This window comes from Gymnoscopelus microlampas (assembly GCF_963454915.1).
Source record: "Gymnoscopelus microlampas genome assembly, chromosome: 7".
Lineage (NCBI taxonomy): Eukaryota > Metazoa > Chordata > Actinopteri > Myctophiformes > Myctophidae > Gymnoscopelus > Gymnoscopelus microlampas.
This window is the reverse complement of record NC_139944.1, coordinates 12483131-12508344: the sequence shown is the minus strand read 5'-3', so window position 1 is coordinate 12508344 and position 25214 is coordinate 12483131. Positions and strand designations below refer to the sequence as shown.

At 41.0% G+C, this 25214-nt stretch overlaps 2 protein-coding genes across 2 annotated transcripts; both read right to left on the bottom strand.

The window, feature by feature from the left end:
• Positions 1-1385: 1385 nt before the first annotated feature.
• Positions 1386-6578, bottom strand: pfdn5 (prefoldin 5). Its single transcript, XM_084062133.1, has 6 exons — positions 6472-6578; positions 5363-5465; positions 3505-3536; positions 2806-2880; positions 2409-2514; positions 1386-2078 (listed from the first exon to the last, which is right to left on the bottom strand). The coding sequence occupies exons 1-6, from the start codon at positions 6535-6537 to the stop codon at positions 1996-1998; spliced, it is 465 nt and encodes a 154-aa protein (XP_083918259.1). The 5' UTR covers positions 6538-6578; the 3' UTR covers positions 1386-1995.
• Positions 6579-7344: 766 nt separating this feature from the next.
• On the bottom strand, positions 7345-24860 carry espl1 (extra spindle pole bodies like 1, separase). The gene is made up of 31 exons (XM_084061691.1): positions 24777-24860; positions 23717-24031; positions 22882-23613; positions 22646-22747; positions 22395-22518; positions 22078-22205; positions 21796-21986; positions 21312-21554; positions 20827-20971; positions 20350-20509; positions 20047-20186; positions 19026-19160; positions 18782-18898; positions 18403-18571; positions 18129-18257; positions 17864-18020; positions 16430-16539; positions 14900-16326; positions 14106-14766; positions 13795-13917; positions 13232-13445; positions 12921-13129; positions 11757-11884; positions 11281-11403; positions 10748-10897; positions 10466-10633; positions 9652-9756; positions 9429-9532; positions 9245-9328; positions 8860-9024; positions 7345-7788 (listed from the first exon to the last, which is right to left on the bottom strand). The coding sequence occupies exons 1-31, from the start codon at positions 24855-24857 to the stop codon at positions 7587-7589; spliced, it is 7041 nt and encodes a 2346-aa protein (XP_083917817.1). The 5' UTR covers positions 24858-24860; the 3' UTR covers positions 7345-7586.
• Positions 24861-25214: the final 354 nt, after the last annotated feature.

The following is a 25214-nucleotide window of genomic DNA, read 5'->3' as shown; positions in this document are numbered from 1 at the left end:
CCAAGCAAGTGCCCTGCGAGGCTGCACTACTGCACAGCGACATGACAGCCAGGCAGTGGTGGGAAAAGTACTCACATTTCTTACTTAGGTAAAAGTATCAATACTGCAAGGTAGAAATACTCGGTTACAAGTAAAAGTCCGGAATTCAAAATGTAGTTAAGTTGAGTAAAAGTACAAAAGTATTCGTATGAAAATGTACTTAGCACCAAAAGTATAAAGTAGTCCACTCAATATGCAGAATGTCCCATTTCAATTTTAATAAGCTTTTGAAAATAACCGATCTACAAATGGACGAAATGTATATAGGGCTGTAATAATAATAATCAAAATCTACAAAGTAACTAGTAACTAAAGTATTAAAAATATTGTAATGGAGTAAATAGCACAATATTTGCACAGCGACATGACAGCCAGGAGTCAGTCGGCAGCATGGCTGCAGGGAGGGAGACAGAGCAGCTTTTGTATTATTTAATTTATTAAGGGCAAATAAAATAACTGTTACCGTTTAAAACAAGTGGTCATTTGGCTGTTGCTAAACGTATCAGCAATGGAATGGCATTAGAACATCTGATAATTTGGTTTGGTGGTAATAATGTGTACCACTCAAGATGAAAAGTAATCGATTAACAGGTTGCGAGCATAAACACACTAAAATGGTTAATCGATTTGTTGATATAATTTTTTTTATATAAAAAACACTTCTCAATTCTAAAAATAAAATTATAGTTGCAGCCCTTATGGTCAACCGTATAAACATTTTGCTGGCTGCTAAACATTAGCCATACTGTCACTGAAAACTAAGGATATATATTACTTCCTAAAAAAAATCAGACGACTGCAGTTGATTCAGAACACTACTGCTCGAGTCCTTACTAATATACCAAGACAGTGGAGCATATCACTCCAGTTCTTAAATTCTTACACTCGCTCCCTGTGTCAAATAATTGATTTCAAAATACTGCTGTTGGTCTAAAGCCTTGAATGGTTTAGGGCCGATGTACGATATCATGAACCATCCAGATCTCTCAGGTCATCTGGGAAAGGTCTGCTTTCTGTCCCTAAAACCCAAAACAAATGTGGGGGAGCATCATTTAGCTTTTATGCACCACATATCTGGAACAGACTCCCAGAAAACTGCAGGTCTGCTGCCACTCATTGCTTTTAAAACAACTAAAGACCCGTTTGCCTTTGATTGAGTTACTTTTCTTTCTCTTCGGCACTGTATGCACTATGCAACTGTATCTGTACATTTTTACTTTTGTTAAACGCCTCCTAATGTCATTGTATATTTGTGTTTACTCTGCTTTGTTGTGTAAACCACAATTGCGTTGTTGAATGTGCTACAAATAAAACTGCCTGTTCTTTGTATGGAAAACACCTGCAGCATGAATGCACCATGAACTTTATTAGTTTTACGTATACACAACACCTTAACATTAGCAAAACAAAGGAACTTGTCAGATATCAGGAAGAAGAAAGCAGAACAAAACACTACCCTTATCAGTGGGCAAGCAGCACAAACTGTATCCTTACAGACAGAAGACCATCAGCAGTAAAATAGTGCAGTCTTTTAAGGACACAGTCAATGTCGTAAGCCCATACTTCCTGAAGGTTGTGACAGTGTATGAGGACATTCCATTAGCACCTACTACAATTACATACAATTATTAAATCTGAAGCTTTTGCTGTGCCTTGACCAATCTGCTATGTGTTATGCTTTTTGTGTTGTCTGTGGCTTATTTCCAAGACCAATGGTGAAATCCAATAGTTTCCTACACTGAATTTAACCTACCTACTTCCATTGCATATCAATAGCATAGATCAACTGTAACCAGTTTTGTACAGTCAGAAACAAAAAGTTACATTGCAATATTCCTGGGTATTTGTCATTCCTCCCCATGCCTGTTGATAGCATCACTTTTCCCTACAACACCACATAGTAAAACAGAATATCAAAAGGTTCCCCAGAATCACAAGATGTTGCAGATGTTCTGATTAAGCCTTAGTGGCTACTGCTGACTGTGATGCCTGCTGCTGTTGTAATTGCTGGAATTTCATGTTCATTACTTCCATCACAGCTGAAAAAAAGAACACAATGTACCAGTTTGAGTTTGTTGCATTAATATTGCCCTGAACTAAAGAGATAGACTTGCCGACAAATATCTTGCATATATATTCTTTTCAGAGACCAAGCTTCTATAGGTATTTACAGTATTTCTGTGCCAAGAAGGTCTTAGTGTATTCAAGTTTGTTCCAAGGTAGGTCTTAAGTAGATCTTGAATGGAACATCAGTCCAGTAATCTTTTTAGAAACAACCAAGTATCAAGTTATACATTATAGAAAAGCTATGTGCTTAAATATAAGGAAACAAACATGCAGAAAGATACGATGAATGTAGTCTAGCTTACCTTGTTTCATGGCATGTTTTTCCTGTAGAGGTGGCTGAATTTTCTCTATCTGCTTTGTGAGGAAGTCTATCTTGCGTTTGAAGAATTTCTTTGACTCTTCCACATTCTTCAGGGTGAGATGGTGAAGAGAAGATCATAATCAGTTTCTTTCCATTAAATAAGTTGCACTTATTAACACACACTTATGGTAGGTAATGGTCAACACCAAAAGCTTATGACCCATAAATAAAACAATATTTTTCTTTTTGTACTTCTGAAGATGGACATAAGCCTCCTCAAGTCAGTGCCTCAGTCACAGTGTGTGATTTCCATGCTTGAATACTAGAGGATTGATTATGACAAACTAAAATCTTCTAATGGCTTTGTAGGATTTCAAATCAACATCAAATGTATTTACCTTTTCAACGTAGTATCCTGTTCCCACATCCACTAAAACATGGTCCACGTCATTTAATGTTCCAGGGACATACATCTGAGAGGAAGCGGTGCTAAGGATATGTATACATCTCTGCTGAAAATTATTTAAATAGGCAAATGTGTAGAAATCCTGGACATTGACATTATAGATATAATATCTAGACATTACACCTGGAGACCGTCAAAAATAGATGTGAGCAGAACAAGGTATCAACAGAAAAATGCTATTGGACATTGAGATGGTGTTTCCCCTTAATAACATTAATATACAGTATATGGATGCATTAACCACTTTCAACGTGGTGTACCTACGTGGTTATGTAAATCAATGTATTATTTGGACACTGGTACTTAATTAACTTTATTTTTTCCATCAATGTGAATCCAAACCAAACACTGTCTATCCTTTGTTGAGAGTCTGCTTGTTGGAGTCAAGTCATATTTGTGTCTTCTGGTTAAATTTGATAACATTTAAATGTCCAAATCAATAATACAAGAAAAACAACCTCCTATACAGACTTGACTGAGACTTCAATGGACAACTATAACTGTAGACTTCACAGCTACAGTTCAATAGTTCAATCTATACGAGACAATTTGTTCTGATGATTGCTGGAGCAAAGAATACAGACAATAGACCAAAGCCATGAGTGCCAAAGTTATAACAATATTAGGATACTGAACTGGTGAGAGGCACGAGCACTTCTTTTCCTGTATGGAGAGAAAGAAAAAAAACAGTATGACTTAACCACATCAACCCTAGTCCCTGTTTTGGGCATGTTGTAATAGGCCTACGTCCTGAGAAAACTGTCAAACACTGCAAAAATCTACAAGCACGAGTCACATTGTGAGCTTGTAGGTAACGTATCTTCGGAAAAAAGGAGGGGACCAACTATAGACCCCTGGGGGTCCCACACTCAACAACCACTTTAACTACTTGGTTTAAGTGGTTAAAGGATTAGTTCTCCCAAAATGTTAAATTATGTCATGAACTACACACCCCCATGTCAGTTAAAACAAATGTGTAGTTTCTTTGCCCACATAACACACATGTGTGGTTCCCAGCACAAATTAGCAGCAGCCTTCTCCTAAACAACTCAAACCAGTTACAAACATTTAAAAAATGTAGGGGGGGGGGGGGGGGGGGTACATACAATTTGTCTATACAGCTTGTGCAGCATACTTCAAGTGTTCTCAAGACAATTATAGTGCTTTGAGTGGAAAATAGCTATATTAACACCATTATTTTGGTTTGAGTATACTTAGTCTTGCGTGGCCACACTGTTGCCTCCCACAATTTTCAAATGTTTCCGGTCATACAGTATGGGACTCGGAAGCTCTATCATGATTAAAATATAAATGTATAAATGTGTGAAGGCTCCTCCCCACTTCTTCACAGTTGCTCAAATTTATCATAATATAAATCAAAATTATCTAAGCATATATAGCTTGATGCTAAGCAGGAATGGAAATTAAAAAATAACATGTAAATATATTTTAAAATATATTTTCGTGAACGGAAGCATTCGGAGATTGTGGAATAGTTGTCTGGCAACGTGAGACTAGTGTATACTCTACGAGACTAAATCTCCCCCTTCTTATTCACAACTCGAGGTCTGGGCAAGCACATAAATTAATATGTTAAAGAATCAATCTATAGTGAACATCTGCATTAAATAATGGTGCAAATATAGCTCTTTTCCACTCAATGCCATCGTTCGCTTCACAAAACTTGCATTATGCAGCAGAGCTGAATGGGGAGAGGGGGGGGGGGTCCTTTATTAACTTCAAAGGAGTGGTCACTTGAGTTGTTTTGGAGATGGCTGCTAGTTGTGCTGTCAACCTCCCCTGTGTTACGTGGTAACTTTACCTGTGTTTCTTTCAATGGTATGCAGGTGAGTAGATATTGACAGAATTTAACGTTGCAGATGAGATAGCATAACTGACTTTACACAATATTTGAAAACCTTGCAATAAACCTAATGCTATGTACTGCCATATTAGTATGGCGTAACAAATGTGATCTCATATCCTATGATCACATCTAGAATCTAGTTTTCAGAAAGATATACATGTTACACTCCAAAAGCAGTTGTTCAATATTCTCTTACAGTACCTTATTATAGGCATTTCAGATGTATTAATCAAATCTACAGTATTACATTTTACTACACCTTTGGTAGTCAGGTTTATCTTATTTCATGTCACATTTTTCCTGTGGGGCAGGAAAACATTGCACGTTGTACTGCCCGATGTCCAGGTGTAAATGCAGCATTACTCCTTATTATGGCTTTAAGTCTTAATTATCCAAGGTACATTATAGTGTTGCGATCTCACTGATCTGCATGCACCTGGATCCAAGTCATCAACTGTACATCAGCTATTATTATAATGTGTGCAGTCAGTGGACTCAAAGCAAATCATTCCAGACATTAAAGAGTCAGTCAAACAAATCAACAGCAAAATGTTATCTTGAATGGTATTCCAGTCAGGTCTTTGGCTGGCTGCTGGTCCAAGTAAACACATTTTTTTCTTACCTTCATTGGCTTTGATCAAGACATTTAAATTGTCTTTGGCTTCAACATACTTGGTTTGGACAACTTTTAGCTGACCTATCGAAGACGTCAAAAACTCAATTTCCTATAAAAGAAGAGAAGATCACAGCATAACTAGATTAGAATGAAATCAGGTGACAAATCCATTGTCATGAAAGCATCATATCCTACACCAAAATGTGGCACATAGAAAACGAATTATTAATTTGGCAGCACATCAAATTAAATGATATAAAAAAGGCAATACTTTGTCAAAATGCAATTAACAATGACTAAATTCTACGACCAAATATGGACCTGCTGGAGAGACTAAATCATTTCGGGTGTGACTGGTTAGCAGTGTTGCCTTATTTTGTGAGAGAACCACGCAACCAGGTCTATGAAAACAAGCCCAAAAGAAGCAATTTAGGCCATGAGCACTTTAAATTGGCTATTTGAAAATAGCCGATTTACAAGCTCAGACCGCAATGCGTAGATCTGCTATAGACCCCTTAACAGACGACGTCATACTGGCTGCGTGCAGCCAGTATGCGCGCAACGAAACCCATTATATCAGGTCTCGTTAGGACGCGTCTCACTAGCCAACACACACAAGAGGGGGTTGGGGTGTGCTGAAACCAGTGCACCCCGAAACAGGTTGGGAATTGATTGCGTGAAACAATCACCTGTGCGTCCAGGCTCAATGTTAGTAAACAAATAATTGGTCTATGTGGAATATTTGGAATATCTTTTGAAACATTTTAACAACAAAAATGCTCCCTGGCACAAAACATTTTCCTGAAAGTGGAAATATTCTAGAACCATTTGTTTAAATAATAATTAAAAAAAAAATTGTAAGCAACTCTAAATAAACAAGTACACTTTAGAAACAAGCCCCAAAAAATATAACCAATATTTACAAGCAACTTCGCATAAAAAGAGGCCCGATGTCGCTTATAATAAGCAGACATGGCAACATTGGTTAGCTTGCTACCATAAGCTCCCTTCCTTTATCCATTATGCTGACGTTAATGCCTGAATTAACACGTTTACATTCGCGTTCTCGCCCCCAAAATCACACACCCCCTAAATATGTTATGAAGTTCATATACTTGATCAAGTTGGGACTTCAGTCCCTCCAGCTGAGGGAGAGAGAGCTCTGTGAGATTCACTGCCATGTTGGAAACGTGAAGCAAAACGATCCTCCCTGTTGCGTGTGATGAAGTATGTCCGGGTTGAACTCTGGGAGAATTACCCGACGATCATGAATATATTGCCCTCCTCTGGGGAGATTGGGAAGTGTTTTTAATAGTTGGGTTGTCCCATAGTTCATTGGTTCTCAAAGGGGGGTCCCAGGGGGTCCCCAGCTAAATGTGTTGATATAGCATCACAATTATTTTAACCACTTTATCCATTTATATGTTGGCTATTCAAAAATAGAAGATATACAAGCTCATAGTGCGTCACTTCATGCCATGTGCTGCGAGCTTGTACACCTATTTTTGAACATATGTTGCCATATAGTTATATAAAACGGGTCATCTCCATATGCTCCAAGAATGCACCCGACCAGTCCTGACAGACTACTACATATTCATTGTAGAGTTAAGAGGGAAGGGTTAGGTGTGAAAAGAGGTGTCAAGCTAATTATATTTGGATCTCCTTTCAGAGATCGACATATTTTTATATGTATACATTAATGTTTAATACGGTATTCAACTTTTGTAAAAAAAAAAAAAACAACCCTGGTAGCAATTTAATAGTGTAATGTAATTTTGAATACTTTTTCTATATATATTCAATGATTGGACCCACCCACACACTTGTGATCAGGAAGGCATTTATGTCACATCCTGCATTTTGCATGTGCTTGCAAAAATCTAAAAATGTTTCAGTGAAATTTATTATGACATGGTTTCTTTCTAAATATAATTGGCCAAATGCAACTAAATTGACATATAGTAACAGAGGATAGCGTATTTGCTTGAAACTGGCAAAGTATCTTTATTTAGTTGCAATACATTTCTTTACAGAATGCATAAGTGTGCATATAAACTGACACCAAATCAATACAATAAAACAAAAATAAAAAAATAAAAAAAACAAGCTGTATTGGATACAGCGCAAAATATAAAACTTCTTTAAAATTTTAATTCTTAGGTAAAATGATGACTTAGAATCATGTTTTATGGTGTTTAAAAGGAACTTAGAATCATGTTATATTTATCTATTGGAGATGGATTGGTAGGCCATAGACCACAGGTGAAGCTCCTGTTAAATATTTAAACAATGGGGCCTGACGGGCTTCTTCCATATGTTCCAACAGGAGAGATCCAGACCCAGCAGACAACCAGGGCTCCAGCAAAGCTTTAGCGAAGAGGTTGATGTCCTTGTCCGTCACATCCCACAGGTTTCCCAAAACTAACGGACTGCAAGGGAAAAGGAGAAGATAATCATGAACTAAATACCTTTGAAATAGTGATGGAGAATATTGTCTTTGTTTCCTCATTTCCATGTACCATTTCAGTGTGTTCCGCATGGCCCAACTCAAACCTTAAGGATTGAGGTCTTACGAAAATGGTAATTCTCATAAAATTGAAACAGCAATTAAAAAAAGTAATCATTAACGAGTAAATGTAACCACTTAAGGGTTATAATGCAACGGTTATCCATCTGGAAATATCTTTGGACAAATTGACCAGTGTCCCCCAGGGGTCTATACTTTTTTCACGATACATGAAATCTGAGCCAATCTACAAGCTCACAATGTTTCACGATGCAATGAGAGCTTGTAGATTTTCTATTTCTGCAGAATGTTTGCCTATTATGGACATGACCAGAATAAGGACGCAGGGCTCAGGTGGTACTGGTATGTCATAGATTATTAACAATGATATGGAACACAATACTTGACAATCAATTCAGTGATGGTGTTGCATAGACATGAACCGAATTACATTCATTGTCAGGTACGAATGTGAATACCTCAGTGTTAATTTATTCATTTATAACTCAGAAAGCATACACATGCAACCAAATGGACCTGTAAGGGTCCATGCTACATTTCCACACTCTTAACACTCTGACCGCCGGGCCCGTAGCCTACGGGCCGATAAATCCAACCGTAAAGCGCCGATCCTGTAGCCTACGGGCTGTGGTGCTTTTTCCTTTTTTTGGATACGGCACATTTCATTGTAACACCACCGGAAACAGAATTAATCGGGATCCGGTTTTGCCGATCCCGTCGTCCCTCATTCTAATGACGAAACTGAAACCCCATTTTCTCCTTGTAGTTTTTTCTCCTTGGTGATCACTGTTTAACATAAACCGTTCTAACTACAACATGGAGGTACCATTTGACACAAAAAACAAAAAACAACAATAAAACGTTGGCACTGGTGAGTACATTATGAGATTAACCTCTGGCGGTCAATGTGTTAAGAGTTAAAAGGGTTAGTTACACTGAAGATTTTACAGTGTAGTGTAGTTCATCTTCTTACCAGCCTGCAATAAGGTAATTGAGAACGATGCCCACTCCCTCCATCTCACCACGCACTGCGAGAGCACCACTGCTGCATCCAAAGAGTAGGGAGGCTGCTCTAATTTCCTCCTTCAGGATACTATTAGGGCTCAGATAGGATGCCCCTGCACCATGCCCCATGAATCTACAGCCACAAACAGGGGGGTGTAGAAAACAAAATGCATCACAACAAATTTATGATGATGTGATATTTGTTTGCTTATTAAAAAGTTATAGTTCTATATTTCTGATAGTAATCATAAATAGGTCAGTAACCGGGGTCTCCCATCTTTTCAGCTCTAAGCAAAATACATTAAGGGTGAGACGGATGAAATGGGTTTGCAGTCCATCCCAAATTCACTCACATGTAGAGATCTTTGGTGGTTATAGCTTCCTGTATTTGATCTGATTCGGGAGCAACTCCACACACCCCCTGCCAACTCTGCATGCTGGTGAGAGAAATTAAAAAAAGGTAAATGAGGTAAACTAAGCAATCTTCAAACAAATAACATGTTCCCTGCCTACGTGTCACATGACCACTTTTCTCACCTGCAAAACCATTCTTTGAATTCCGCCTCCAAGTTAACAAGATCACCGGCGGGATTAAGTAGGTAGAACACCTTCTTAGCATCCACACCATGTGTCGAGGTACACTGAAGTTCAGACAGGGCGGGAAGAGAGTTCAACACTGAAATCTATATATCTCTGTTTAAATACACCAACATCTACAGTATTTAGCATACTGTGGCTGGGTGGAGGAGTTTAATCTCACCTGATTGCGGACACACTGTCCAAGTACAAACTCTAGAGAAGGCATACGGGAAACGGAGCATGGCAAGAGACAAGAGATGCTTTCCCATGGTAGCTGCTGGAGGTACTGTATGGGGAAAGGGATAGAGGTCAATACTAGGTATGTGCATGAGAGATCAAAATAATATTTGAAAGAATTCATTGATATTTCAACTTTTCATCCATCCATCTTCAACCGCCATAGACCATAGATGGGAGTAGGAACGAAGATTGCTTGGTATACAGAGTAGGGGTGTCACGATACGCCTAATCCACGATTTGACTTGTGATTATAAGGTCACGATTCGATTCTCAAAAGATCCTTTTTACAGCACTGGCGGTTATGTTATTGATTGTTAGGCTATTCAGTCTTGATTTGTAAAGAAGAATAATCTCAATAATAATCTCAAAAAGTAACTTTTGTTTGAATAATAATTATAAACAACAAGTGAGAATCTGGAACAAACAAGTGAGAATCTAGAACAACAAAAAGTTAAACATTAACAATATCGATTTTGGGTTTTATGCCCCAACAACTGTCATTTTCAGATTAGTCTCCAGTTAACATTCTTAGAAAATAATTATAACTGGCTGAGTGCCTTCCAAAGTTGTGGGCCCTGGGTAGACAACCCGGCCTGGCAGAGATAGTAAAGGCAATCAATTATACATGGCTCAGCTCTTCAGAATAAGGTGAATACACCATTTTGACAGTCTATATACATTTTACATCATGGATAATATAGCTCCAAAGACCTGACAGTAGTGAATCGGAAGAGTCAGCAGTGAAGAGGACAAACCTTGTCTAGGATAAGAACCACATGGCCCTGAGGTTCATCTCTGCACCTCAGCCGAGACACTGCTGCCTGTAGCAGGGCGGCAACCTCCTCCCCCTTCTGTGGGCACAGTCCCATGGCAAACCTTTCCTGGTCTCCTTGGGAGAGCAAGGGAGATGCAGACAGCACGGCCTAGAAACACGGATCAGGGTCAATAAATATTTATGTACGGATTAGGGTGACGGATGGTCATCTTAATGCTCCACTGAGCAGATATCAATGACAACATAATGAACGCAATCGCACCTTCAACATCTCCTCACTGGCAGTTACTCCTTGTGCACACAAGGCCTTGTGCATGTTCTTAACCTGGATTGACAGCTCAGGATCAGATGTCAGCGGTAGAAGGAGACTCCGCCAGCAGCCAAGCAAATCTTCCATGTCCTCCAACAGCGTCTGAGATGAAGGTGTCATAAGCAGAGATGGGTGAGGGGGTTGTGGTTATGAATGGAGAAAAACAAGCAGCACCAACAATAAAAATAATAACCAAACACCAAATTGCCTGATATATAATGGTAAAAAGCAGTGTACTGGACTGATCATCTGCAATTGGTTAGTGTTGGTGCCTCTTGATGTCACACTCTGCACAGTGCAACAGATAGTGACATCACCTGGATTTAGAGTTCATTTCAGTTACTGTGTAATAAGACTGCATTCATTGTTCCCTGGAATCTGTAGCCCAAATAAATTAACCGACCTGTAATGCATCACATTTATGTGCTAAAAATAATAACATAAATATTATGTCATTTTAGTGCACTTGTTGCCCTCCCCCTTACCTTAATGCGAGCATCAAGCGCTCTGCGGTCTCTCCACCACGTGCATTTTTCCAAAGATGAACTTTTACTGGCCATTAACCTCTTGATATCATGCAGCTCCTCCACAAGCGAACTGATGGGGTGCTACACAAGACGCCGGAATAGAGGAAAACACCCAGGATCAGAGCTGTTAACAACCTGAATAATCTGTGGTACAATTACACTGATGAAACTTCTATTCGACTCTTTTAAATCTGAAAAAAAAACATTACATTTTACTTGAATTGAATGAAACTTTTTAATTTAGAAAAAAACATTACATTTTACTTGAATTGAATGAAACTATAAGCTGATGTCTTTGGGTTATCGATTAGGCTAATTTATGCAGTTGGTAAAAGATGGCAGGATTGAGAGAATGGATAAACTCTCTAAGCCATATGGGACTCTTACCACTCAAACCACTAAGCAGGAAAGAAAATTATGGGTTTTTTTTTCACCTGTTGCTGGGAGGTGGGAATGTGAACAGTGACGGGAGAAGATCCCTTCTCAAGACGTGACAACAGGATTGTGTCACCAGTCTCCCCAGGTTTTACTCCTACCACAGACAGCACACACACAGTCACCCCTGTAGACAATAGAGTAAGTCAGGATTCTGGTAGGATTGGACCGCCTGATTTATACTTTGTTACACGGCAGTGTTGTGCATCAAAAATGGCAAATCTAAATCCTAACACGTTGCAATGCGTTGATCAGTTATTATTCCGTCTTAAAAACGAGAAAATCTATGTAAATAGCCTTTTTTTACTTTGGAAATAAGTCTTTTGCACACCTGGATAAAGTCTTTGCGACCGGTGCGTTAGTGGAGTATACACCAACTGGCCCCAACCATCCTAAGGTCCGAATATTTGTTATTTATATTGGCGTTCTATCACAATTAAAAGGTTCGGACATTCACTTATTTATTTTATTTTCAGGCTCACGACTCGCAAGACTCTGCACTTTTCTAGCCATCCTGTTTAGAGAAGATATGTAAAGGTTTGTGTGCATGCATGTACGGATACAGTAGGCGGGATCTAGACCAGATCTGAGCACAGATCAGTTAATAGAAAGCAGGCTTTCTACAGGTACTGTGGGGAGTTCGACACAAGTTTAATGTTGGCTGGTTAACTGGTCGGCACATTCAATCAAAGGAGTATAGAGGTGGAATAACTGAATATGGATTAACTGAACGTCATAGTATTTAGGTATATTTAGCACAGACCACAAGTGGCACTAGTTAGCTAAGCAGTGGGCTACCACTTAAACCGAATATTCTTCGTTGACCAGAGTCCCCCAGGAGCCTATACCCTCTATACAAAACCGGTTTGCCCCGGAATAAGGACGATAGTTTTCAAGCGCATTGTGTAGAATAGATGACAAGTGGTGAAGATTAACAAATGATAATGACAAATGTCAACTATTTCCATGATCAAGAAACATGGACTTCTCTATCACATACTGATACATCCAGAGGCAGCCTACATAACCATCTAAGTTTAATGGCATTACGTTCCCCGTCCCCGTCCCAGCTAAATAAATAAAGGGTTGGAACATCTGAACCCTAATAAAAAGAGAGAAACGTGATGAATGGGTGTTTGGTGTTATCCCTTTTCATATTTTACCAGAGGGAAGGTCTTCGAGTTGTTGAATGAACTCTTGGCAGTGATGCTGAGGGAAAGCAGAGGTGCCCGCATTCGAGAAGGAGAAGATTTTCTCCAACTGAGACAATCTCTGTTCAAGAGGAGGCGTGGTCTGCTTTGAGGGCTCGCTCACACTCAACGACTCCATTTTTTCTACAAGCTCACCGGAGTTCTCTTTCTTCCTTAGTTTCCTTTGGGAATGACACAGCAAAGCAAAGAGGTTATAATAAATGTTATAAATCTGCAGGTTTAGACATGAACGACCACATGGGCAATGAGCACAAAGGGCTTACCTGAGGCAGCTGGTAAGATGCCTGACCATGCTATGGCGGCTAGTGACACCCAGGGACTGGGTATGGAGCATAGCCGTGGTTATGGGGTCTTGCTGTCCGAGAGTAAGGGCCAGGAGCCAACAGAGTCGGGGATAGAGGGCAGGAGGGGGGAAGTGCTGAAGAGCCAAGATGGCAGAGCGCAGCAAAGACTGAATAGTTTCCATTGAAATATTGTCTACAAATAAGAAAGAAAAAAAGAGCAACAGTAACTGGATTAGGAGCAACTTGAGCTACAGGTAAGATAACTATTTAAACACTTACGACCGTACTTTGTTCTACGACAAATAATAGAAATATCAGCATCATGACAAAATGCCCAAAATAGGGACTCAGGTTGAAAGTGGTTAATGATGATCATTATTAGCTATATGTTTTGTACACAAAATTGGCATTCATGCTTTGCAATGAAAATGTAACCATGTAAAACCAATAAAACAATCTAAGGTGATGCCAGTATGGTAACAAACTGTTAATCCGTAACAAAAATACCACACTATTGTAATGGGCACATTATGAAACCTCACCTAGGCCAGGATCTGAATAAGAAAAGGAGCCAGAACCAGGCTGAGCTTTTCTGTGTAGCTCAAACAGATCGTCTTTCTCCGTGTCCGGGAGCCGGTCCTTCCGTAGGATCTCAAAAAAACCTACTACACAGGGAAAGGTCACTGGGTTAACAGAGCTGACAGCAACAGGGATGAATACCAAGAGATGAAAAGTTTCATTACTCAGTAAAATCCTCAGTGCCTATTTAACCCTGTGTAAAAAAATTAACAATGAGGATTTTACAGTCTAGGGAGAAAATCCCACTGCGTGGAAAACACAGTGATATCCTTACTTGCATCAGTATCCTTCTCAGTATCGGATGCCATCAGTTGCTCAATGCTAATATTCAGAAGTCCCTCTACAACTTCTTCAATGGCCATCATTTTCCCTGGTTCAGTCTCTGGTCCCGGTTCCGTCGCGCCAAGCTGTCTTCTGGTTCTTCCCCTTCTAACAGGAGCAGGCTTGGACACAGTTTCTACGTCCTCATCAGAAGTGGAGGGCAATATGACGGTCTTAACCCTAGCCTGCCTCTTGGAGGCGGCACGAGGCTCTTGAACCTTTTTCTGGGAAGCTCTAGCAGCAGTGGCATGCCCTTTAGGGGCCTCACATTTTTCAGCCTGAGGGTTAGGCTCTAGGTCACTTTCATCACTGGTCCACTTATACTTAGGCTGGCTCTTGGAAGGGGCCCTTTCTGAGTGGGGATCTGGAACCTTTTTGTGGGAAGCTCTGGCATCAGTGGCACGCCCTTTCTGGACCGTTTCTGCCTGGGGGTTAGCATCAGAGTCACTTTCATCACTGGTCCACTTATACTTAGGCTGGCTCTTGGAAGGGGCCCTTTCTGAGTGGGGATCTGGAACCTTTTTGTGGGAAGCTCTGGCAGTAGTGGCACGCCCTTTCTGGACCGTTTCTGCCTGGGGGTTAGCATCAGAGTCACTTTCATCACTAAACTCCACCTGTATTGAGAGAAACATCGGGGGGAAATCAAGACATAACTTTTTTTGTTGCATTTAACAAATATAAATATAATAAAATAAATTAATTAAAACTGAATTACACAATTAAACAGCTGAATGAGAAATACTCTACCTGGAAACGAGCTTTTCTTGTGCGTCTGGGAGCAGCAGGTACACGTTGAGCTTTGTCCTGAACTAGTGATGATGACTCTTCGTGCAATAACAACTGTGGTTTAGGTTTGGCCTTTGTGGCCCTCTTCCGTGCTGAGGCTTCCACTTTCTGGACAGATGTAGAGGTCACAGAGGGCACTTCTGTGTGAAACTCAGTTTGTACTTTTACCATCTTTGGCGTTTTGGGGATCATAGCCTTTCCACTGGATGAGGCACCCGCCAGTTCAGTCTTGGGAACCGGCTTCTTAGCTTTGCTGGTCTTGGCATGAATAGCTGGGTCTTTGACATCAAAGACCGGATCTTTCACAGGAACTGGTGACGACTCTTCATACACAAAGAACGCTGGTTTAGGTTTGGCCTTTGTGGTTGTCTTCCATCCTGAGGCAGGCACTTTCACTTTCTGGGCAGGGGTACGGTAACAGGTTAAAGTGGGCACCTCTGTGTGAAAGTCAAAATGGGTCAAATCTTTAGCAGAAAACTTGGATGGTCCCATCATTGGTGTGTTAGGGAGCGTTGTCTTTCCTTTGGATGGGGCACCCGTCAGTTCAATCTTGGGAAACGGCTCATCTTTGCTGGTCTTGGTCAGAATAGCTGGGTCTTTTACAGGAACGCCTGGCTGTTTGGTCTTCTTCTGTGATTGTGGGGGACGTAATGTTTTGGGTTTTAATTTCAACTTAGATGGATTCCAGGTCCACACTTTAGAGAAGACCTCCTCTGGGGTACAGTCCCTTTTGGCAGCCAGGGCAAGCAACGCTGCTATGGCTTTGGTCGCCATTAGGCCCGCTTTAAAGGGCTTCAATTCAAGAGAGGGCTTGGAGGACACGAATGCCAGTCCAGCCTCCAGGGTGTTCCATATATTCCGGACCTTGTCTTGCTTGGGTTCCAGCTCAGACAGGGCCATGTACAGGTACGTGCGGCCTACGACATCCTGCATCAAAGAGGGCTCAGAACAGCCGCTGGTAGGGCCACAAAGAGTCACAAGTTTAGCTCCGAGTCTGGTAGTGACACGCTTGCACCGGGCTAGAGTGGCCTTATGGAATTTCTGGCTAACTCTGGCTGGAACGACATCCTGCTGGAGACACAGCTGAGCCTCGGCTACAGCCCAAAGAGCGGTCACCCGGCCCAGACTAGGCTCAGAGCAACAGGGGCACAGGCAGTCAGCCGCATGGGCGAAAGATGACAGCCAGCGGCGGGCCTGGGCTTTGAAAGGCGGGGAGCTGCCCTGGTCCACCATCTCTATAGGTTGCTTAGAGGGCCACCTGATGTTCAGTAATTCAGCAACTTCATCTTTAAAACTCGATATGGGACACTGCGATTGTGACTTCTGTGCTGGGCAGCCTTTTCTTGGCTTGATTTTCACGTTTGCCTTCTGCTCCAGACAAGAAAAATCTAGAAGGAAAACAAACATATTCAATTGTAAATTGTAGTAGTGCGATGAAAATGTAACCCAACAAGTTCAATATGAACTGGCAGTGCCGTGTAGTCTGCTGACCTGTTCCAGGTTCTAGCAGGCTCCTGACTCGGTCCAAATCAAACCCACTTTCTTCTTTCTTCCCCCTCATCAGTTCCAGTTCTGCCTTCATCACCAGCAGCTCAGCACATCTAAAACAATGACACCCAATGCATAGATTATATTAATATCACGCCAGCATTGGGCGACCCGATAGCCAAGTGGTTAGGGCACGAGTCAATAGACATCAGACATCCATGGCCAGTATATAACCCATTGATGCTGGTGTAGCGGTTACGGTAGGCGTTAAAGTTATAATATGCAACATTAATTTTAACCCATTCAAACCGGGAACGCATCCGTTTCATTTTAGATTTGAGCTTTAACCATTATTTTATACTTTGGCTATTCAAAAATGATCTACAAGCCCATTGTGCACTCGGTGCCGCGCTATGAGCTTGTATATCTTCTATTTTTGAATAGCCAAAGAAATATACAATGACACCGATGCGTTCCCGGATTGAATGGGTTAAGACTTTTCGCCGATGCCTCTGGCCGTGCCTATGACATTTTGGCCGACTCTCACGAATAAAAGTAGTATTTAATAATGTTTAGAGAAGTTCTTAAAAACATCGGGCCTCATTAACTAAGCTTGGGTCCGCACATAATTTGTACTTGTGCGGATTCCCTTTCCACGCACAGAGTCAGATTTTTTTGTCCATGGATTTTGGCGGACGTACAGTACACTCAAACTCATGTCTGCTCGGCGGCAGACTCGTATGCCTCCAACCTTGCGTATCTGTTATTCTTCATGCAAAATCTATTACAATAGTGCCAAACTGCTAATGTCTATTAAATTGAAATTCCCCAATAGCAAAAATAGCAGATCTACAAACCCACAATGCGTTGAATTGTGAATGCAATGCTATTACAAGGTTTCTGCCCGACAGCAGCAATATCAAAAATGAATGTTTATTGAAAAGGTTTCACGGTATGAATTATGTACATTATGTATCATTAGTAAATATTTAGATTTTTAAATATACTGTATGTATATTTTCAATGATTGTGAACATAGGCTCTATGCACAGCAGCCATATTGGAAAGAAATTGGGCCTCTTCTTACTTCCTTCACAGGTGTTACCAATGATACTAATGAAGGCTCTGTTCCATTCTGGTCAGGGCGCTGATATCGTGCATGTTGGCTCACTAGAAACACTCCATTTTGGTTCCCAAATGGCCCCTTATGGTGGGTGAGTAACTCTGAGAGTGTACGGGTCCATTTGGTTCCATTTGTACACTCTCAGAGTTATGGGGGTCCTTGAAAATAAGGCAACCACTATGCCACACTAAATGGAACAGAGCCTTAATTAGTATTATTGGTAACACCTGTAAAGGAAGTAAGGCAGGGGCCCAATTCATTCCCAATATGGCTGCTGTGCATAGAGCCTATTACGCCAACAACCATGTACTTACTTGCTTAGGGCCTGCAGCTTGGTGGCCATTTCAAGGGCTTGCAGACACTGATGCAGGGCACAATGGACATCTCCACTAGCGCTCATAATATCTACCACCTTCAGAGAACAATCTAGCAGCTCTGAAAGTACTTGCCACTTCAGCAACAGGTTGTCACCTGTTTTCAGAACAAAAGGAAGCACATCATCAAAACAAGTATCTTAAGTGTGATGGTAGTTTTCCAAGACAAAGACATTGTAAGCAGGCCAGTGTAAAGAAAGCTTGCCTTGGTTGATGAATTGTACAGTGGTGCTGTCTGTGGTTTTGCTATACAGGACGTTCCCCCTAATAGTGCACAGGAGGCTGTGGAGTAGCCTCAGACTCGCAGAGAAGGCGATATCTGCATTACTTGAACCTGGAATATACATGCAACAGTCCTCAATGCAACATGACATTAGTTAGATCTAGAATCCTCAGCTATGAAGTCAGACAGGAACAAACAATAATAAAACAGTAAAAAAAAAAGGGAGTACAGAATGTGAGCAAATGATTGTACAAACCATGCTGGGTGATGTGTTGGCGTAGTTCCTGTGGCAGGTCAGCCGTGTCCAAGCCGAGGTAGGTACCACAGGTCTGGAGTGCCTGGCCTTTCAGCAGGTACCAGCTTATGGATTGCTTCTGCATCACCACTTTGAGCACCTCACACAAATAATGCACCCCTGGCTCCACCTGAGATGTGGTCAATGAAGGGATCACACAAATCTGCTAAAGCCAAAATACTACTAAAATCCTAATATGTGCGAAACCCATCATGAGAAACAATTGGTGAATCAAGATAGTATTGTCCATGTGCCCGCTCCTTCTGCACAATTGTATTTGAGCACAGTAGACCTCCTGGCGGGTGACATAGCAATAGCGAGCTTTCAACAGTAGACCTACCTGGCCTGTGACATAGCAATAGCGAGCTTTCAACAGAACCACCAGCATGGAGAGAGGAGAGGGCCCATCAGAGGTGGTGTCTGATGCTAGAATGTGTTCCGCTTGCTGCAGCTGAACCTGAAACAAGAGACACTTTTTGGCATTCCAAAAAACAAGCAGTTTTTACTACAGTACAAAGTGCAGTACAAATTATTTACTGCATGTGATGTGAATGATACAAGATAGCCATTGCAAATTCCATTACCTGAGCCATTTCAGGGACACCCAACTCCAGAAGGAGCATGGCTGATTGGCAGAGGTAACTGGCACTTTTTGGGTCATCAGGCAAGTGGTGACATACGCCAAAAGCCAGCTGGGAGGCTTTCAAAGCTTTCAGGGGCTAAGCAGGACAAAGGAACAGTCATTTGATATGGTACCCAGACAAATACATACCTTGTTCTACAACAATCAATAACAACCTCTGTGTGAATGCATTACTTTTTAGGGAGGGCTAATTTACTAACTTAAATTAATTTAGATACTTTGACATGGCCATCGCTGCACATAGACATTTGCTAGATTTAGATGACATGAATTTCAAAAAGAACTACCTGGTAAAACAAATCCAAGACACATGGGAACCCTGATCTCAGGAATTTTACCCTGTGCGATCAGGGTAACCAAATGTACGATAATAATCGGCATATGCAACACAAAAAGGTGCATGAATTTACCAAATTCCCTGGCTGCTGATTCAGGATCCGGTTTAGCTTTTCACAATATGGATTGAAAAAAGGCATAATAATCACAGGTTGCATCTTTCCTGTCCAGTTCCAGACTTTTATTTGATCAAGGTCCAGGAAGTGGCCTGCTTCCATGCAGCATAAGTGGTGCATTTTTCTCATGTCAAACAAGGTTGTCTCTTACAATAAATACGCATTTTTTGTGAAATTACATATTTATACACCAGCAATTTATCCTTCTTGTGTACTGTGTACAATATACACAAATACAATAATCTTAAGCCTGCGGAGCAATCATCTCACATTTGAGCACTGAGCTAAAACTATAAGTTACTACTTGCCTAACCCTGGTTAACCCCGGTATTACGAGTGCGATGTCTCGCTTATGGGAGAGCGCGACAACAACTTGGTGGAATTCCAGAGTCCTATCTTGACAACACAATAAGATCCCAGTGTCCCACCAGGTCAAAATAGACACCAAAATCAAACTATAAGACCAAACACCAAAAATGACATTGAAGTCGTTTGAATCTATATTGTCACCTTTCCCATGAGTTTGAACAAGGCAGTAGTGAGGAGAAGAGAGCTGCAGGTCTGTCTTAGGTTCCTAACAGAGGGACGTTTTCCTTTCTGCAGAATAGAAGACCACTTATCAAGGGCCCTCTCCAGAAACTGACACAACTCTGAGGACACAAAACACACAGAAATCCTCATTTTAAAATGATTAAGCCGATTGAGTTGCATAATATATCACAATGCCTGATGAGAAAATGCAAAGAACATGGAAGTGATCCATTACTGAATTTGATATCAGTTCTGGTCTACATGTGAAAGAAGACAACATACTGTTCTGTGACTCCAGGTTGAAGTGCAGGCCCTCATGAATCAGGGTACCATCCTGTTGCTTCTGCCTGTCTTCATAGTCAAGGTCATTGACCGGTATGGATTTCATCACATTATCTGACTCCTGACACAAGTCGTTCAGTCTTTTCCTCTTCTCGATGGCCTGGCCAAGCAGAAATCACAATGACTCAATTATAATTTAAAAAAGGACATTGAGTCCTGGTCAATGTCTAAAGGATTTAGTTTAACCCAGATAGAAACAAGTATAGTTTCCGATTTATCGATTCAGATTGTTCTTCTCAATACACAAATACATTTAACTGTACTGAAGCAGGAATGGAGTTTTGAAACCCGTCAATTTCTGCATATTTTTATGAAATCCAATGTCATTCATTTCAGGCATGAAAATGGTCTTCGATTGCCAACTAAATCCAATACCATATTGTAACACTGACACACAACAGACAGTACAAAACCCACCTTTTGTAGGTTGTCCTCTAGAGTGCAGATGTAGAGCCAGAGCAAAGCATGGGCCTCATCATCTTTCAGCTTATGAGCATTCTCTGCGGTCTCCTGCTCTTCTCCCAGTAGCCGCAAAGCTTCATGCGTGAAATCAACTGCTGAGCTGTACAATGCAAGATACCAAACAAATGGTGAGATGTCAAAATTGTGACAGACAAAATATACAATAGTAAACCAGGTATAGCTGAACTGATTCCTTAAGCAATTCTAACATTTTTAGACTATGTTTGTTTTGCAAGATATTCATGACGCAAGTGTTACACGATCATCTGTTGAGTGTTTCCATAAAGCAGTGCATAGACAGCATTATAAATGGACAGATGTCAATTCCATCCATTAATCTTTTGCGCTCGGTAGACAAACACACTGTACTGACGGTTAATATAATTAAGAGAATAACTTAAAGAATCGTTTCAGCCTTAGATCTGAGTCAAAGCGTGTACCAGTCTGTCTGTTCACTAAAATCCTGGAAACACACAACTTGGGCCATCTCACACAGGTAGACGGCACGCAAGTGTGTGTGGGGGCTCTCCTCATGGCAGATGTCCAGTAGGTCACAGAGAGTGTTGTACCGTTGCTGAGTAGTGTCCCCACTCATCTCTTTATATGTATGCAGCTCCTCTTCCAAAAGACAAAGCATGACTTCCTCATCTGGAATGTCAGCACCAAATCCATCACGCAGAGTCCTAGGGGAATCAACCAAAGGGGTGCACAATTAATAAAAATAGTAGTCGAAGTAGTAATAAATCACAATCACAATTTTGGCTCGAGACAAATTAAACGTAATCTAGTTCTACAGCAGATTAAAAGCATTTGTACACTCAGTTATGGTGTCCTTGAAATTCAAAATGTTAGCACTGAGCGCACTGACCAATACAAACTAATATGTGAGTGCGCGTGATGGGAAAAAAAGTGATGTGTTCCTACCTCAGCTTGATGTCCTCATCATCACACGCTGCGCCTGCCTTCGTTTTCGCCCACAAAGACACCGGTTCCGCCATGTGAGTTTTGAGGTTTCGTCCCAGGGCCTTCAGCCATGAGATGACCAAATCCAGGGCTCGATGCAGCTTCCCGGTCCGTGCAGATATTTGCACACCCAGCCTGAAAGCTTTGTTGCGCTATTCGAGGAATAACCACATATTCTTTGTTAAAAAAGTTAGTTTAAAAAAACATGTAAATCTGAAATAAATACTTGGTTATGCAGCTCACCAAACTTAGAGAGATAGAGGGAAGGCAATTCCTACACAGCTCCTGGCAGATGATCTCAATTAGTGGGAAGGCTTGGTCATAGAGTTTCTGGTTATACAATCCACACACGAAGTTGTAAAGAGTAGACACTATAAAGAATATGTGAAAATAGAATTAGAATTGTGTAAGGCAAGCCTAACATCATTTAATAATTCATGCATGTATTTTTTGCACAAAACACAAGTAAGTAGGTCAGAAGATGTTGACAAATAGATACATATACAAATGTACAAATAGAGATGTAAGATGTAAAACAAGAAAAGACTCCATTAAATTACCTGGGATCGCTTGAAACGATTCACCTAAAACGTTACTGTCCGGCTTGCGTAGTTCAGCCATCATCCGTCCAGAGGTGGCCCGACAATACAGCACTACTCTATCCAGCGTCACCGTGTTCTCCAGCTACAAACAAGCAAACAACCAAGAACCACATTGAGTAAGGTCACTTAAATACAGGCCTAAAACACAGATAGATCAGTGAGCATCAACAACTTAACCATTTGGCACATCTGAAACCAGCTTTACGTACCTGCGAGGCCAGCAGACTTTCACGAGCAAACTCTATGCTTTTGTTCATGCTGAGGAACAAGGACTGTTTGAGTTGGCTGACCTCAGTCTGGGATGCCGAATTCTGTTAAGCGTTGAACAAATACCACACATTAGAAATAAAAAATGTCCTAGTTAAATGACCATGTCAGAGCAAAATGCTAACGGTGTGAATATTTGTCAATGATGATTAGGCTACAGTGTAGCTGCTGCACTAACCATCTGTAGTCTTCTCAGTATTCGTTCTTGATGCTCCTCCAAAAAAGAAAACCAGGCAAGGAGATCGTGTCCATTTAGCACCCCAGGCTGTCCAGCTTCGACAGCCCACTGCACAAGATTGCTCGCTTCTAGGACTGCATGCGATTCCCGGTCTCCCAAATCAGCTGGAATAGACCTCAGAGTTCGGGCACACTTGGTAAAACCCTGTCCAATGCCCTCTCCAGAGCTCCTCGAACAGTAAATTTCTACCGCCCATTTGCCAAGTCCCACAATTGTACTGTGAAGGTCACCATTGAGCGTGACTTCGCTCTCCAAGAACACAGAAGCCAGAGCCCAGTGGCCTTCTTTACAAAGAAACTTCACTGTGACCAGAACTACTTCAGAAAGGGACAGTAAACTGTTGTGCACAAAAGAGTGCCTAGTATCCCCTTCCCTGCTTTGACATGCAGTCATACAGCCATCAAGGAGATGGCGTACTTCCTGCTGTAGAAAGGAAGCATCATTCTTGGTCAATGCTTTACGATCTTTTTGAAACTCAGTAAAAGCTTGCTCTGTGTACACAGGAACTTTGGAGTAGAGGAGAGGTACTGTGCTCTCCCTACCCAACAACAAGGCAAAGCTCAGAGCTTGCATCTTGTAGTGGAGTTTGTCTCTGGGTTTCAGGTACGTTTCATATTTGGCATTCCAAAGCACTCCGAAACAGCTGTGCACAAGAGCACCGGAGTCTTCAGTCTGGAAAACATAAGAGGAAAAAGAAAGAAAAATGTTCATTCAGTGTAATGTAGTCAATATACTGTATATAAACTGACAATTATATATTACCTGCTTCACATACCTGTTGTACAAGTCTATTGTAAAGCCAATTTCCTAAGCGGCTACATAAACTATGAATTCCCAGACAGCTGAGCCTCTTGAAGATGTGGAAGATGATCCGTTCCATATACAGTGGGCTGTTCTTTGCATGGTGCTCCCCATACACACTGTAGCCATCAAGGGCAAGCTCCACAATCTTTATCAGCAAATCTACATGTTCTATGTCAGGGCGTCCAACTACTCCAACTACTCCAAGGCGGTTGCAACAGGCCCTGATGACCCGGTCATACAACGTGCAGCAACGGTTTTCAAGCAATGGTCCGCTCTTCACATACTTCTGCAAAATGCACAAACTTGTTTTAGATTCTCTTTCAATCGTGGACAAAGAATACAATTTCCCACCAGCTCATGTTTATCTCATAGAACCTTCCTTGTGATTTGAATGTCAAAAACCCAGCAAACGTCAGGGAATGCACTGTTATAATGGATTAGTTTGATTCTGTAACATCAAAGTCAGTGGTCGAAAAAGTACTGACATTATTTTAACTTATGTAAAAGTATCAATACTGCAACATAGAAATACTCATTATGCAGAATGTCCCATTTCACAAGTTTTCAAATCTATACAAATCTTTTGAAAATAGCAGATCAACAAGCTCACAATGCGTCGCATTGCGACGCATTGTCAGCTTGTAGATCGGCTATTTTAAAATGGCCGAAATGTGTGGGTAATGTATGTTTTGTATTAATTATCAAAACCTACAAAGTAACTAGTAACTCAAGTTTTCAAATAATTGTAGTGGAGTAAAAGTACAATATTTGGATCCGAGATGTAGTGGAGTAGAAGTAAAAGTATAGGAAATTGGAAATACACCAGTAAAGTACAAATACCGCAAAAGTGTACTAGAGTATAGTAGTTCAGTAAATGTAGTTAGTTACTTTACACCGCTGATCAAAGTGTGGCTAACTAACATCAACATGTAACGTCGGAGAGTTCATCTCTCTCGCCGATGGGTTCCCAGATTGCGTAAACGTTAACACAGCAAATATGGAAACATCAACAGCGTTATAATAAGGCTTACCTCCAGTTCTTTGAGTAAAAGACCCGTGTCTTTCAGGGACTCCGTCCTTTTGAAGAACTCATCGGCCTTTAAACACTTCATTTTCAGATCTGCAAGAAGACAGTACAGTACAGGTCAACCAAAACACTTAACATAAGAAGCAACCGTTAGCATTACGTTAACATTACTTTGGGTTGTTTGTTTTCCGAACGTTACTTAAAATGTAAGTCTTAAATGTACATAGCGTGACTCACCATATATTGTGGCGTGTCGATTGTGTCGTTACGACAGACTGCTATTTGCGTCGCAGAATAACAACTACTCATTCGTTAGCGTTCATGGATAAAACATTTCATCTAAGTTCAAGTGATCGGTGTCGGTGATCACTGGTTGGCTTCACCGCTCAGGTTTTGAAAGAAAAGACGTTTGCTAATGCTAACCAATCCGAACGCACGTTTG

Coding starts and splice junctions, on each gene's coding strand:
- espl1 (XM_084061691.1), bottom strand. CDS start 24,857: ATGAAGTGTTTAAAGGCCGATGAGTTCTTCAAAAGGACGGAGTCCCTG. Junction 24,032..24,776: donor TTTTACTCAAAGAACTGGAG/GTAAGCCTTATT, acceptor TGCATTTTGCAG/AAGTATGTGAAGAGCGGACC. Junction 23,614..23,716: donor ACAATAGACTTGTACAACAG/GTATGTGAAGCA, acceptor TATGTTTTCCAG/ACTGAAGACTCCGGTGCTCT.
- pfdn5 (XM_084062133.1), bottom strand. CDS start 6,537: ATGGCAGTGAATCTCACAGAGCTCTCTCTCCCTCAGCTGGAGGGACTG. Junction 5,466..6,471: donor TGAAGTCCCAACTTGATCAA/GTATATGAACTT, acceptor CTTCTTTTATAG/GAAATTGAGTTTTTGACGTC. Junction 2,079..2,408: donor AAAACATGCCATGAAACAAG/GTAAGCTAGACT, acceptor TCTTTTTTTCAG/CTGTGATGGAAGTAATGAAC.